This window comes from Protopterus annectens, chromosome 13.part0 (assembly GCF_019279795.1).
Source record: "Protopterus annectens isolate FY-2018-M chromosome 13.part0, PAN1.0, whole genome shotgun sequence".
NCBI lineage: Eukaryota > Metazoa > Chordata > Ceratodontiformes > Protopteridae > Protopterus > Protopterus annectens.
Genome location: NC_056747.1, coordinates 4,464,581 through 4,478,223, shown reverse-complemented (window position 1 = coordinate 4,478,223; position 13,643 = coordinate 4,464,581). Strand labels below are relative to the sequence as shown.

Sequence of the window (13,643 nt, the reverse complement as noted above, 5' to 3'; positions counted from 1 at the left end):
TTTAACACCTCTTCTGCCTTAACACCAAACAAAGTATCATGCTGTAGTGGAGCATCCAATAATTTTACTTTAACATGGTCAGGTAAACTTTGTTCTTTCAACCAAGCATGTCTTTGAATAACAGAGCCTGTAACTGCGGCTCTACAAGAAGCCTCTAATGAATCAAAACCACACTGCAGAGTATGCTTTCCCACTTGTTCAACTGCATGCAATAAATCCTGCATTTCTTTACTGTCAGGACTTTCTGAATTACAAACCATTTTCTGTTTTAACAATGATATGAGGTACTGTTGATATTTAAGCATGTGAAACTGGCAATTTAAAGCCCTTACAGCTAAAGTAGCAGAAGTGTAAACTTTTCCCCCCATCTGTCCAGAGCTCTGGAATCCCTATCCGAGGGGACAGGATTTTTTAGCAGTGGAAGCCTTAACCCCTTTAGGACCCTGGGAAATTGTTTCTGGGTCTGCAGCGGGGTTTTTGTAAAGAAATTTATGAGAGTCAGGGACCCTGTAGTACCTGTCTGGCTTGACTGGTGCAAGGGGTAAAGAATCAGGAGACCGACTGGATTCAGAGAAAACATCATCAACAATATCAAGCACAGGGGGGGATAGCCAGGGGCCTGTGCTGAGGCAATAAAAGGAAGTCTCCAAGCCTTTTCTTGGATTCTGAATAATCCTGGCTCTCCCAATGGAAATGCTCCCTCATGGTGTGCAGGGTTTCGCCAAAAGAATAATCCTCAGGCGGACAGGCTGAAGGTATAGACTCTTCTGCATCAGAGTCCTCATAGGGAGGGAGAGAATATCCCTGATCAGAAGAGGAATCAGAGGAAATAGAATCCTGATCAGAGGAATCATAGTCAGTGTCTTGCCTAGGCCTTTTGTCAGGAGGGGGATGGGAACCCCTGATTAAAGTAATTAGGTCTTCGGCCATTTTAAGCATCTGTTTCTTTGGCATGGATGACTGTTCTGGGGAATACTGTACTTGTTTCCTTGTCTTTAATGGTGTCTTTGACTTTGCCTTGGCAGCTGTAGTGGGCTTAATTGTAAGCTGTGAAGGTCTGAAAACACCCTCAGAAGCCGATGCCTGCTCAGCGGCTCCGGACCCATCTGAGATAATAGCTTCCGTAGGCCCAATACCTTGTGTTTCCACAGTCCTCGGTGTCTCCACGTGGCTGTCGGTTACGGCCTGTGGCTCTGAGGTAGCGAGTGTCAGGGGCTGCGAAAGCGCCTCACTGAGAACCGGCGACTGGCATAGAGAGGCTTCGTCGTCGGTTTTGGACCTCGAATGCCTGTCCTTTTCTTTGTCATTGCGTCGTTTTTTATAAATTCCGGTGAACGGTTGTTCCGACGGCATCATGTAATTAAACCTTCGGCCAAAATAATGTAAAGCAAAATCAAACCGACGTTTAATAGTGCGTTTATTGAATCTAGCACAAAGCCGACAACTGGTAACGTCGTGGTCAGGGCCTAGGCAAGGAATACAGTAAGAGTGGAAGTCATTATGAGGTATTTGCTCCTCACAAGAAATACAATTATTAACTTTTACTGACATCAGTCTGGAGCAACAAAAAGTTTCCCCAATGGGGTACTTAGCTTCATTGAAGACTTCAGATCTGAAACTCGATTTTGAAAATCTCAGGAGTCGGCCGACCGGCACTTGCGAACTGCTTTTGCTTCGGGCACCGCGCGGCAAGAAAGACTGAAGAAAATGGTGTCGGTTGCATCTTTTATACCCCTGGCGCACTGACGTCAGGTAAGAGGTGACAGCAACCGACGCTGGACCAAGACTTTGGAACTCGGGCCAACTGCGGGTTGCCTGCCAGCAGGATAACCCAAGTGTAATGACTGCAACAGTGAAACACGATGAACATCTGAAAATGCAAGGATCCCACAGAGACGCTTAGGAATTTCCTGTATTGGGGGTGTATGGGGCTATGAAGGTAGGCATCCTTGATGCCTATGGATGCTAGGAATGCTTGAGGGAGGATGAGAGGCAAAAGTGTTTGGAGAGTCAGCATTATGAAGGAGGGAACTTTCAGAAAGTTATTGAGATAGGAGAGGTCTAGGATGGGTCTTCCAAGGACCTTCCTTCCTGGGAACTAAGAATAACCATGAATAGTAGGTTTTGCGGAACTGGGGGAAAAAGAGGTTCCTATTCTTTTGGTGTCTGGGGGATACCACTGAATGGGGGCAGGGCACAGTGTGCCAGACCATGAAGTATCCCCTTTTTATATTGATTGGGACCCAGGAGTCTTGAGTGATGAGATCCCAGGAAGGAAAGGAAAGGGTAAAGTGCAAGGAGAGGGGGAGATTGCCCAGATTGCTTGAGGAGTCACGAGGAAGAGCCCGTCCTATTGGGAAAAGGGTTGCTTAGCGAGATGGGAGGAAGAAGTAGTACAGGAGAACTGGTGAGTTTTCTTGGACCTTTTTTGGGGTTTTGTTTGGTGGGGCCAGGATTGCCTGCATACAAACACCTTTTTGCAAGGTAATTCCTGTGGGACTTAGGCACAGGGGAGACCAAAATGTGTTTAAGGTCTTTAAGTTCCTTGCTCTTTTCTTGCAGGGATTTGAAAAATTCTATGAAGGGTTTGCCAAAAAGAATGGAACTGGAACATCCATTAGTTTTGCTTGTATGTCCTCAGGGAGGGGATGAAGCCTTAGCCAGGCAAATCTCTTTAGGGCACAGGAAGATGCTGCAGCTCATGAGGAGGCCTCTACAAATGCCTGGCTACCTGAGAGGAGGAAGCAATAAGGGAAGATGCCAAGGCTTTGTTCTCAGAGTCTGGCATATCTGACACTAAATTGGAGATCTATGACAAGAGTTCCAGATTGTACTTGGTCATATGGGTCTGGTAGTTCACTGCTCTGAAAGTCGAAGGTGCTGAGGTATACATTTTCTTGCCCAGCATCTCCAGCTGTCTACTATCCTTGTCCTAGTGACCTGGAGGCCTTATCAGAGTCTACTGATATCACAGAGGGATCAGCCACATGGGCCTTGAATAGGAAATTGCAGTCCTTAGGTATGTTGCAGTACCTGTCTGGCTTTTTTGGAGGTGGAGGCTGAGTCAGGGTGAGCGGAAGGGCTGGAATGACAAGAGGCATGGCAGAAGGACTAGGGACGGTACTTACAGGAGGTCACAACAACGTTTTTGGACCTCAGACATCTCTGTATTGTCCCACTTAAAATGATCTCGCCTCCTAGAAATGGTTTCCCCCCAAAGGAAATTTCCTCCATAGGAGATTCTGTTCCATTCAAATCTTCTTCAGGAGAAGCATAACGTAAGGGTGACTGGATTTGGGATGAATAATCCAGAGAATCACTCTCCTCTTCGGATGAGGAGTCTTCCTCTGAGGTGACTAGGGGCCTAGGTCTTTTCTCAGGGGAGTTAGGCCAGGCAGGAGGGGAAGCTGGCCGACTTGAGAGATGCCTTCGCGCCGTGAATGCCTTAAAAAGGCCTTGGGTGAAATTCTGCCATTCCTTCTGTGGGTTGGAGGTGGAGAGACTTGTCGAGTTTTTTGATTCTTCTTTGCAGGGATGTCCATCCGATGCAAAGGAGGAGGGCTGGATGTAGGCCTATATTCAACAAAGTTCAAGTCAACGTCCTCTCTAACCATGATCTCGGTAATTCCTCTGGGGCCTTCAGACATGATGAGCCTGGGTTCCCCCTGGACACTGTGAGTCGATGTCTGTGTTATCTCTCCGGACTTGCATATGTCTGGAGCCAAGCCGGGCATGGCCTCTGTATCTGGATCTGTGATCGAGCATGTCTCCAAGCTCTCATGTGCTTCTGGACAGACATCCATATCGAGAGGTACAGCTTCAGTGTCAGGCCTTGTTTTTTTGGCCTTACACTTGACAGTCTCTGTCGTAGGGTCTGAGGAACTTTCCATCATACTAAAGGCTTAAGTGTTGATTTTCTAACTAGACAGCGAGGGACAATAGACTACTATGGAGGGTCTTGGGCACAAAAGACTGACAAGTTGAACAATTTATATGGTCGTGTTGGGGCCCGAGACGGAAGAGACTCTGGGAATGACTATCCTTATGTGGAATCTGTCTTCCACAGTCACACTTACCTTTCCTGGATGATGATAACCTCAATCAAAAATAAGGAGCAGTAAAGAACAAAAAAGGTTTCCCCAGCAAGGCAAGCGATTCCAGCAGCAAAACGACATCTAGGACTGGTGATCCAACTGGCGGCAAAAAAATTCTGAGGATGGTGCGTGCATACATCTCTTTTATGGCTGATGTCTGTAGTGGTCTATTCAGATGTACTGTGCACCCTAATGTAGTAAAAGACTTTGATATACTGGCCAATATCAGGTTATAGCCTTGGCAGGCAACTGTCTCATGCAAGGAATACTATAATAGATGACCAGAAGGACATCTAATTTCTCGAGTGGAGAACAGGTTGATCTCACTGGTCTGTTTCTAAAAGTGCTTAAACAGGCAGGATTCTTGAATTCGCTCAGTCCAAGTATAGGAATGGAGGGAAACTGCAGCTCTGGGAGTCTACCAGCACACTTACTTGTCTAACAATGTGAAGTGCTGGTAAGAGTGATGCCCCCGACTATGACGCATCACCTGTCCACACAGGTGGCACGAGTGTAAGTTGCACTGCTTACTCACATACTAGGACATACACTGGCTGTCCCACAGGATCAGAATAGGATCCGGGTTCAATTCACACCTCAAAGTCATCTGGACAAGACACACTGTCCATCATTCCAGCTGGCTGATATACAAAATCCTCTCTGGGAGGGTCCACTTACCATGGATCATAAAGGATATAATGCAGCCTCCCCACCTGTTCACAAAGCACTGTCTTGTTAGGATCATCAATGGACTCTTCTGCAACAAGAGATGATCAAAATGTGACTTGGGGAGCATGTCCAATATCTCAAAACATGACTAGAAGGGTCTTTCAACAGAAAACAGTCTAGAAAATGTGACTGTTTATCCACTGTCACTTCAGCGTCAACTGCAGCTTCTGAAAGCTCAGGACAAGTACAAATGTCCTCAGGTACATTAGCTTGTTGGTCATCTCTGTATGTAGGAGAAAAAGATATTATAATGTGCCCAACTTAGCAGTTCTATAAAGACTCACAAGAAACTGTAATACCTGGCGTGCCCATGCCAAGTCACTACCAGGAAGCCCCTCAAACCTCAAAGAGATGGAGAAGAATGTTGTAGGAGACCTTTACTATCATTACTAATACAGAGCGGGATGAGATATCAGACCCAATTACAGCATCTCATACTTGAAGTGGTGCCGACCCACGGTGAACCAAAGGAGCTACCCACTGGAATAATCACTGGCAATGATTCAAGGTGTCGAGTGTCAGCAGGGCTTTGACCAGTGAGTGAGTCACCACCTACAACATGATGTACCACATGTGCTTGCTGAAGCTGACAAGATCCAGGAAAGGCTGAAGTTTCCTGATCCACTACAGAATAACGAAAAGGCAGGAGCAGAACTCCTAGCCGATTTTCAATGGAGAAACCATACCTAAAACACTTCTGAGAAGTACATAATACTCATATCACAAGAGTTGTTCACCTCCGAATGCAACACCTTCTAGATGCAGACTTTACAGATGTAAGAACTGCCCATCCACGACTACAATGGGAATGCTTTTATCTATGGTTAGGGCTTTTCAAACTCAGGGAAACTTGAAAACAATGCCTACATAATAAGTGATGTGCAATAACCACATATGAGAGTGCCAATCTGTTGTACTTGCTCTCCCGAGTCATTTGGTCTTGAATGCAGCTAAGGTAAGACCACCTGACATATTACAACCTTCCTCATCCTATGAGAAACCTTCTTCCTCCAATAGAAATAAGATGACCTAGAAGCAGCCAAAGAGGTAGCAATAAAGAATTGCTACTCAAGTCAACAACTGTTTCCCATAGCTAAATTCTGGATGGCTGATCCAAAGAGAACGTCTCCTCAGAAGGCATCAAAAACAGCCTGCCTGAACTCATCCATACAGAGGACAACTTCAGCTATGCTAGATCGCTGAAGCATTTCAAGGAGCCTGATGCACCAGTTCGATCACCAAAAGTCAAAATTACAGTGGGCTACATGGAAGCCACAACACGAGCTGCAGTAAGGCGTTTTTTGCCAGCACTTCCCTCTCCTCAGACCCACAGAGATGTGCCAGCTTCTCCAATGTTTCATGTTTTAACTAAGGAAGTCCAGAACAGGCATTGACAGGGACATAAAAGACCTAAGGCTCCAGATCCTCACAAACCTGAACAGGCTAAAACAGATAACAAATGAAATTCCTAAGCACACAGTAAGCACTTAAGGGATCAGCATGACTTTACAGAATCAGTGTAAATAGATTGCTCCCATAAATTTAATGCCACATACACCTTACTTGTAGGTCAGCACTGTGGTACAAATGCTTACAATGTACAACAATAGTGTACAATGGTTTTGACAATCTCAAGGCCTCAGAAGAAGTCACTTAGGAGTTTGTCCCCATAAAGTTTTGAATCAGAAACTGACTCACCAGTTCAGCTATTTAAACCTGTCTTAAGTAAAGCAAGAGAGGACGCCACCTTAAAATTTAATGGTAAGGAATTCCACAACCTACCTACGTTTGAACAAAAAGCTATCATTCTTAACTTGGGAGTAAGCAACAAGTAATGTGAACAACAAATTCCAGTTCCTGGCACTGATACAGGGGACAGTAAATGCTGAGAACATATTTCCATTAGTGAGACACTTTCATAAGATCATCATCAGTCTATATGCAAGAAGATGAAAATGTAATATTTTCAGTCAATCATTATAAAGAGACTGTCAGGGTCACTTCTGGATGCCTTCTGCGTATAAACACAGGATTTGGTATAAACATATACCCTATACCTACCATGATCTATATAAATGTGATGTATTAGATCTCTCTGTAAGTAGATCCTGGAACTCTCTTCCAGCTGATATTACCTTACTTTCCACCTTAGGTCAATTTAAAACTAGACTCAAACAACATTTGTCACTTAACTGGCTATGTCAATGTATCAAGCCAGGCTAACTCGAATGTGTAAAAATCTGTTAAGCAGTTTACTGTGTAATTTAATTTAATCCTGACTTGTGCTCAGGATGAACTGTAACCTGTGGAACTTGTTTAACTTGCTTACTTATGTAATCTCTGTAAATAGTCTGTTTGTAATATGTAATGCTGGTATTATGTAATGCTGTATCTGCTTACCCTTGGAGCTTTTCTCCCCGAGCCTCTGCTGAAAATGGACATGCATCCAGTCGGACTATCCCGGTCAACAAATGTAAAATAAATAAAAAAAAAAAATATTACGATAACACTTACCTTTCCTTCTACAAATAGCTGTCAGAATGCCCTTTATTATTGTTTAACAGTTAAACAAAACAATTGGTAGCCAAATTTTAAATTGGTTATCTATAGTTACCCCAGCTCCTTCACATTGGGAACTGCTTGAATAAGTTTATGGTCTATCATATATGGATGCCCATGGTTTAATGACACTATTTCTAGGATTAATGCAGGTCACCTGCATACCTCTGCAGGACATTACCATATCAGCAATGGGTCTCACGACTATCCCAGTGTCTGTGTCATCAGCATATTTCCTGTCCCACATCATGGGAGGAAGGGATGGCAGGCAGACAGCCCAGATCAGTGTGGAACACAAAGGACAAAGCTTGTTGTTGCCAGTAAGAAGACTGACATTTATACAAAGTTTTTTACCAAATTAACACCCGATTTTCAGCAGATTACATTTCTTTGAATACTTACTTTAACTATGTACGTCAGAGTTCCCTTCAACTTCTGGGGCATAACGACACTCTGGACAGTGAACACAAACCGAGCCTCGTTTGCGATACCTAATTTAACAAATACAACAAAACACATTTTGCTTTACAATGCATATGCACTTCTCATTAAAGTCTTGCTCGATTTGAATCAAGCTGCATTTGAAAGACAAAGTATAATTCTAAGAGCTACTTACTGCAATAGCAATGGCTCATCTTCTTCATCCAGTGATTAGATTACAGAATCAGTGGATCAGTTTTCCTTCTTAGAGAACTAATGAGATGCAAACAAGAGGAATGGAAATTGCTAATGCCTGGGTACCTAGGAAAGCACTTCCCAGTCACAGACTCTAAACTATGCTGCTATGTAATGACAAGTCAGTCTCAATTACCTCCTCAGCTCCTAGCAGCATGAAGACAAGTGCACTATTTATTCATGCTGCATTGCTTTCTCAGTGAACACAAATCAATGTGTATAGCTACACATGCACAGCCAACACACACTGCTTTCCTACCATTAGGCCATGTTCCATGCAATAAACTAATTAACAACACACACTGTTTTCCCACCATGCTCCATGCAATAAGCTAATCAATCACATTCTAGTGACAGAGCACATGGCAAACAAGGCCAGGGAAGATTCCGTCACCATTCACATGACTTGGCCGTCACACACGGATATGTTTCTTTGTTAAAGGAAAACTCCAGCCTCTGCAAAGCTGTTAACCTTAATACGACAGTTACTTTTGTCTTCCTGTAATTTAATGTGGGTGTTAAGTGCTGCTAAATCTTCTAGCACCTGTCAGTTTTTTTTTTTCATTTTCACTTGATTTACTACCACAGATCATGATGATACCATGAGTATTTCTATTTTAATCTTGTTTCCAAAAGGAATTTTCTTGACCAGAATTACATGGCCTAGCCAGAGGTGCTATATCAAGATATTTTGGAGACTTCCACAGGAAACCAGTATAAACGTGGACTTGAAGGCAAGGGAAGGAACAGGCAACTGTGGAAACTCTGATGCAGTCAATGTTGAGGAGTGATAGGCCAGTGAGTTCCCACATGACAGAGCAACGGATAGTAGAGGATGAAATTGAGGAGAAGGTGCCACAGAAAGATGCTATAGAACTTTCTATAGAATGCCCGCAGGAAATGGAAAACAAGGGATGTGCCCTCAGAACGGAAGAAAATGAACTAAGAGAAGAGCTGCTTGATTTAATAGAAACAGATAGATATATCAAGATCAATGAAAGAAATAGACTGCAGAGGGTCAAATAAAACCCCAAAAGTTATAAGTCTAACAAAACAAATGAGCACAGTAATTACGACTCTCCATAGAGATCTATGCAATATAACAGAAGTAAATAGAATACATTACTGTGTTGCTAAATTAATAACTGATAAAGTTCTACCACAAGAATACAGGGTAGTGAGGGAAAGGAAGGGGAGAAATCGAATACCATTGTGGAAGTATCAAAAAGAGAAAACTATAAAGTAATTAAGACAAGAAGAGCCGCTGTTAGAAGAGCATAGAAGAGGAAACAGATCAACAAAAATACTAAGAAAGAAAAATGTGATAAAAGCAACGCACAACATTAGAACAGATCAAGATCTATCATATACTATCACAAATAAACTAAAAATTTCAGCACGTGCGGAAAAACTTAGAAGATATGTAGATAAATATAAAGGAAAAGTACAAAATAAGCAATTTACTGATGACCCAAAAAAGTTTTATAGACAATTGGGAAACAAGGTAAAAGGAATTGAAAGACCACCAAAAAAAGAAGAAATAGATACATTTTGGAGCAATATCTATGATGATCCTGTGGAACATAAAAATGCTAAATGGATAAAAGAAGTAAAAGAAAGAATAAGAAGTTTAAAGGTACCAGATATGAAATGGGATGAAGTAACAGCCAGAGAGACTGAATCAAAGTTAAGAAAAGCCTCTAACTGAAAAACCCCAGGCCCAGATGCAGTACCTAACTTTTGGTTAAAAGTATTAACGTCTTTGCACAAAGACTTAGCCATGAGTAAGAACTATTTATATGCGCAGCCCGAACAGACACCAACCTGGCTAACAACAGGAAAAACAATGCTCCTACTTAAGAGTGAACCTGCAAGCTACCCTATAAATTATAGATGACGAAGTATAAACTATACATGGGAACTGATGCTGACAGAGTTTATAGTCATTTAGAAGAAAACTCAAATATGGCAAGAGAACAAAAGAGCAATAAAAGAAAATCATATGGAACAAAGGATCATTTTTAAATAAAGTCATAGTAGAGAACTGTAAAAAGAGGAAGAATCTAAGTATGTCATGGATTGACTACAAAAAAGCATTTGATAGTACCCCATATTCATGGATAAAAGAGTGCTTAAAAATTTCTAAGATACACCCCACACTGATAGACTACATTACAGTAACCATGAAATAGCAACAAACCACTTTGCAATTAAGACATCATAAAGGACAACTTATTACCCCAGGGATAAAAATTCAAAGGGGGACATTCTAGGGTAAGACACTGTCTCCCCTGCTATTTTGCCTTGCCCTTAACCTATTAAGCTGTCTACTTAACAGCTTAGGCCATGTCTATACTTTGGCTTATAGAAAACAACAGTCTAAAGACTTCTCATCTTCTCTATGTCGATGATTTAAAACTGTAAAGCTCATCTGATGAGGAACTGAAAGCACAGCTGCAGGTTGTCAAAACTTTTTCAGATGATATTAGAATGTCATTTGGTCTAGATAAATTTGCAAAAGCAACCTTTAAAGCAGGAAAATTGCAGCACCAGGAAAACATCAGTTTGGGACAAGAATGTGATGTAAAAGAACTTGAGCAAGAGGAAGTGTATAAATACTTGGGAACTGATGAAGGATCAGCAATAAAACATGAACAAATGTGAATAAAACTCTGTAAGGAATACTTTAGAAAACTTAAATTAATCCTGAAAACAGTGATGACATCTAGAAATAAAATCCAAGCTATAAACCAATTTGCTCTTCCTGTCCTAACAGTTTTCGAGTGATTGACTGGCCCGAAAAACGTGTTAGACAGAGTTGATATTAAAACAAGGAGGATGCTTCATGCTCACCAAATGATCTATAAAAATCAGTGCAAACCAAGATTACATGTTCCCCACTCCGAAGGAGGTATGGGCTTCCTTGAAACTGATTACGTGTACAGATCTGCAATCATGGGACTCCACACATATCTGCTGACCTGACAAGACCCAGACATCGTGAATGTTTTGAAATATGAGCAGAATAAAGCTAAGATGATTTCTCTGCTTAACCTAGCAGAAACATATCGGCATCAAGCAGGAATGAAAATCAAACCAGAAGAAGATAAAAATCAAGTAGCAACTAACTGAACGTGCCAAAAAAAAAAGAAAGAATAAAAGGTGAAGGATCAGATGAGAAGGCAAGAAACGTAGGAAATGCATAAACATGGTTGCAAGTGTAGAAACTTCTGGAACAACCTCATGTTGATCAACATCAAATGCAGGAATGGTTAAGGAGAGGTGAATTTAAAAACAGACAAAAGGTTAAAATTGGCGGCCCAAGATAGTGGACTACGTACACGGTTTAAAAAGTCCACTGAACATGTTGGAGAAACAGACAAATGTAGGTTTTGTAAAACAGAGCTGGAAACAGTCGCACACCTTGTTGCTGGGTGTGATACACTAATGGTAGAAGGACTGTATACTGAAAGGCATAGTAATGTGGCAAGATTGTTACACTGGGGATTGTGCAAACATTATAATACTGAAGTACCTGAAAATCACTGGAAACATGAGCCACATTATACAAAATTATGAAGTTTATATCACATGGGATCACCCACAGCCAACAGTTCAAAAAATATATGCTAGAAAACTATAGTGGTCCAAGAAAAGAAGACAAGAGTAGCATTGATCATTGAAATCGCCACACCCAGTGACTACAGTGTCTTATGTACAGAGACACACAAAGTCATAAAATATCAGGATTTGCAGGAAGACGTGAGGACAACGTGGAAGAAGCCTACCCAGACACTTCCAATAGTAGAAAGAGCAACAGGTCTTACAAAAAAAAATAATTTACAATCTTACTTGGATATGTTGCTAATGCATGCAACTCGGTATGAATTGCAGAAGTCATCACAGGGCAAACTGCTGGTGCTGTGAGAAAGACTTCTGGCTAACATCAATGACTGAAACAATACTAATTTCATAAACTTTAATCATACTTTGACTTAGGAATGGGGCCCATTCTAGTCATGTTATTAGAAACCCAAAAGAATTGGAGAAAGTAAAACAAGAGGAAGGTTGTCCAAATGGAGAGATAATAAAATCAGCAAGAAAGGAGAAGAGCACTGCTGGAAGTGAATTCATCCTAAAGTCTGAATGAGGAGAACAGCACTGCTGGAAGTGAATTCATCCTAAAGTCTGAATCAGGAGAACAGCACTGCTGGAAGTGAATTCATCCTAAAGTCTTAATGAGGAGAACAGCACTGCTGGAAGTGAATTCATCCTAAAGTCTTAATGAGGAGAACAGCACTGCTGGAAGTGAATTCATCCTAAAGTCTTAATGAGGAGAACAGCACTGCTGGAAGTGAATTCATCCTAAAGTCTTAATGAGGAGAACAGCACTGCTGGAAGTGAATTCATCCTAAAGTCTGAATGAGGAGAACAGCACTGCTGGGAGTGAATTCATCCTAAAGTCTGAATGAGGAGAACAGGACTGCTGGAAGTGAATTCATCCTAAAGTCTGAATGAGGAGAACAGCACTGCTGGGAGTGAATTCATCCTAAAGTCTGAATGAGGAGAACAGCACTGCTGGAAGTGAATTCATCCTAAAGTCTTAATGAGGAGAATGGCACTGCTAGAAGTGAATTCACCCTAAAGTCTTAATGAGGAGAACAGCACTGCTGGAAGTGAATTCACCCTAAAGTCTTAATGAGGAGAACAACACTGCTGGAAGTGAATTCATCCTAAAGTCTGAATGAGGAGAACAGCACTGCTGGAAGTGAATTCATCCTAAAGTCTGAATGAGGAGAGCAGCGCTGCTGGAAGTGAATTCATCCTAAAGTCTTAATGAGGAGAACAGCACTGCTGGAAGTGAATTCACCCTAAAGTCCGAATGAGGAGAACAGCACTGCTGGAAGTGAATTCATCCTAAAGTCTGAATGAGGAGAGCAGCACTGCTGGAAGTGAATTCATCCTAAAGTCTTAATGAGGAGAACAGCACTGCTGGAAGTGAATTCATCCTAAAGTCTTAATGAGGAGAGCAGCACTGCTGGAAGTGAATTCATCCTAAAGTCTGAATGAGGAGAACAGCACTGCTGGAAGTGAATTCATCCTAAAGTCTGAATGAGAACAGCACTGCTGGAAGTGCATTCACCCTAAAGTCTTAATCAGGAGAACAGCACTGCTGGATGTGAATTCATCCTAAAGTCTGAATGAGGAGAACAGCACTGCTGGGAGTGAATTCATCCTAAAGTCTGAATGAGGAGAACAGCACTGCTGGAAGTGATTTCATCATAAAGTCTGAATGAGGAGAACAGCACTGCTGGAAGTGAATTCATCCTAAAGACTTAATGAGGAGAGCAGCACTGCTGGTAGTGAATTCATCCTAAAGTCTTAATGAGGAGAACAGCACTGCTGGAAGTGAATTCATCCTCAAGTCTTAATGAGGAGAACAGCACTGCTGGAAGTGAATTCATCCTAAAGTCTTAATGAGGAGAACAGCACTGCTGGAAGTGAATTCATCCTAAAGACTTAATGCGGACAGCAGCACTGCTGGAAGTGAATTCATCCTAAAGTCTTAATGAGGAGAACAGCACT

At 41.9% G+C, this 13,643-nt stretch overlaps 1 protein-coding gene across 1 annotated transcript in view; it reads right to left on the bottom strand.

Moving 5' to 3' along the window:
- Positions 1 to 13,643, bottom strand: part of AP3D1 (adaptor related protein complex 3 subunit delta 1) — a 3,080,434-nt gene that overhangs the window by 393,770 nt on the left and 2,673,021 nt on the right. Inside the window, exon 32 of the mRNA XM_044055492.1 lies at positions 7,785 to 7,873. Coding sequence (XP_043911427.1) covers positions 7,785 to 7,873 — 89 coding nt within the window. The remainder of the gene's footprint in view (positions 1 to 7,784; positions 7,874 to 13,643) is intronic.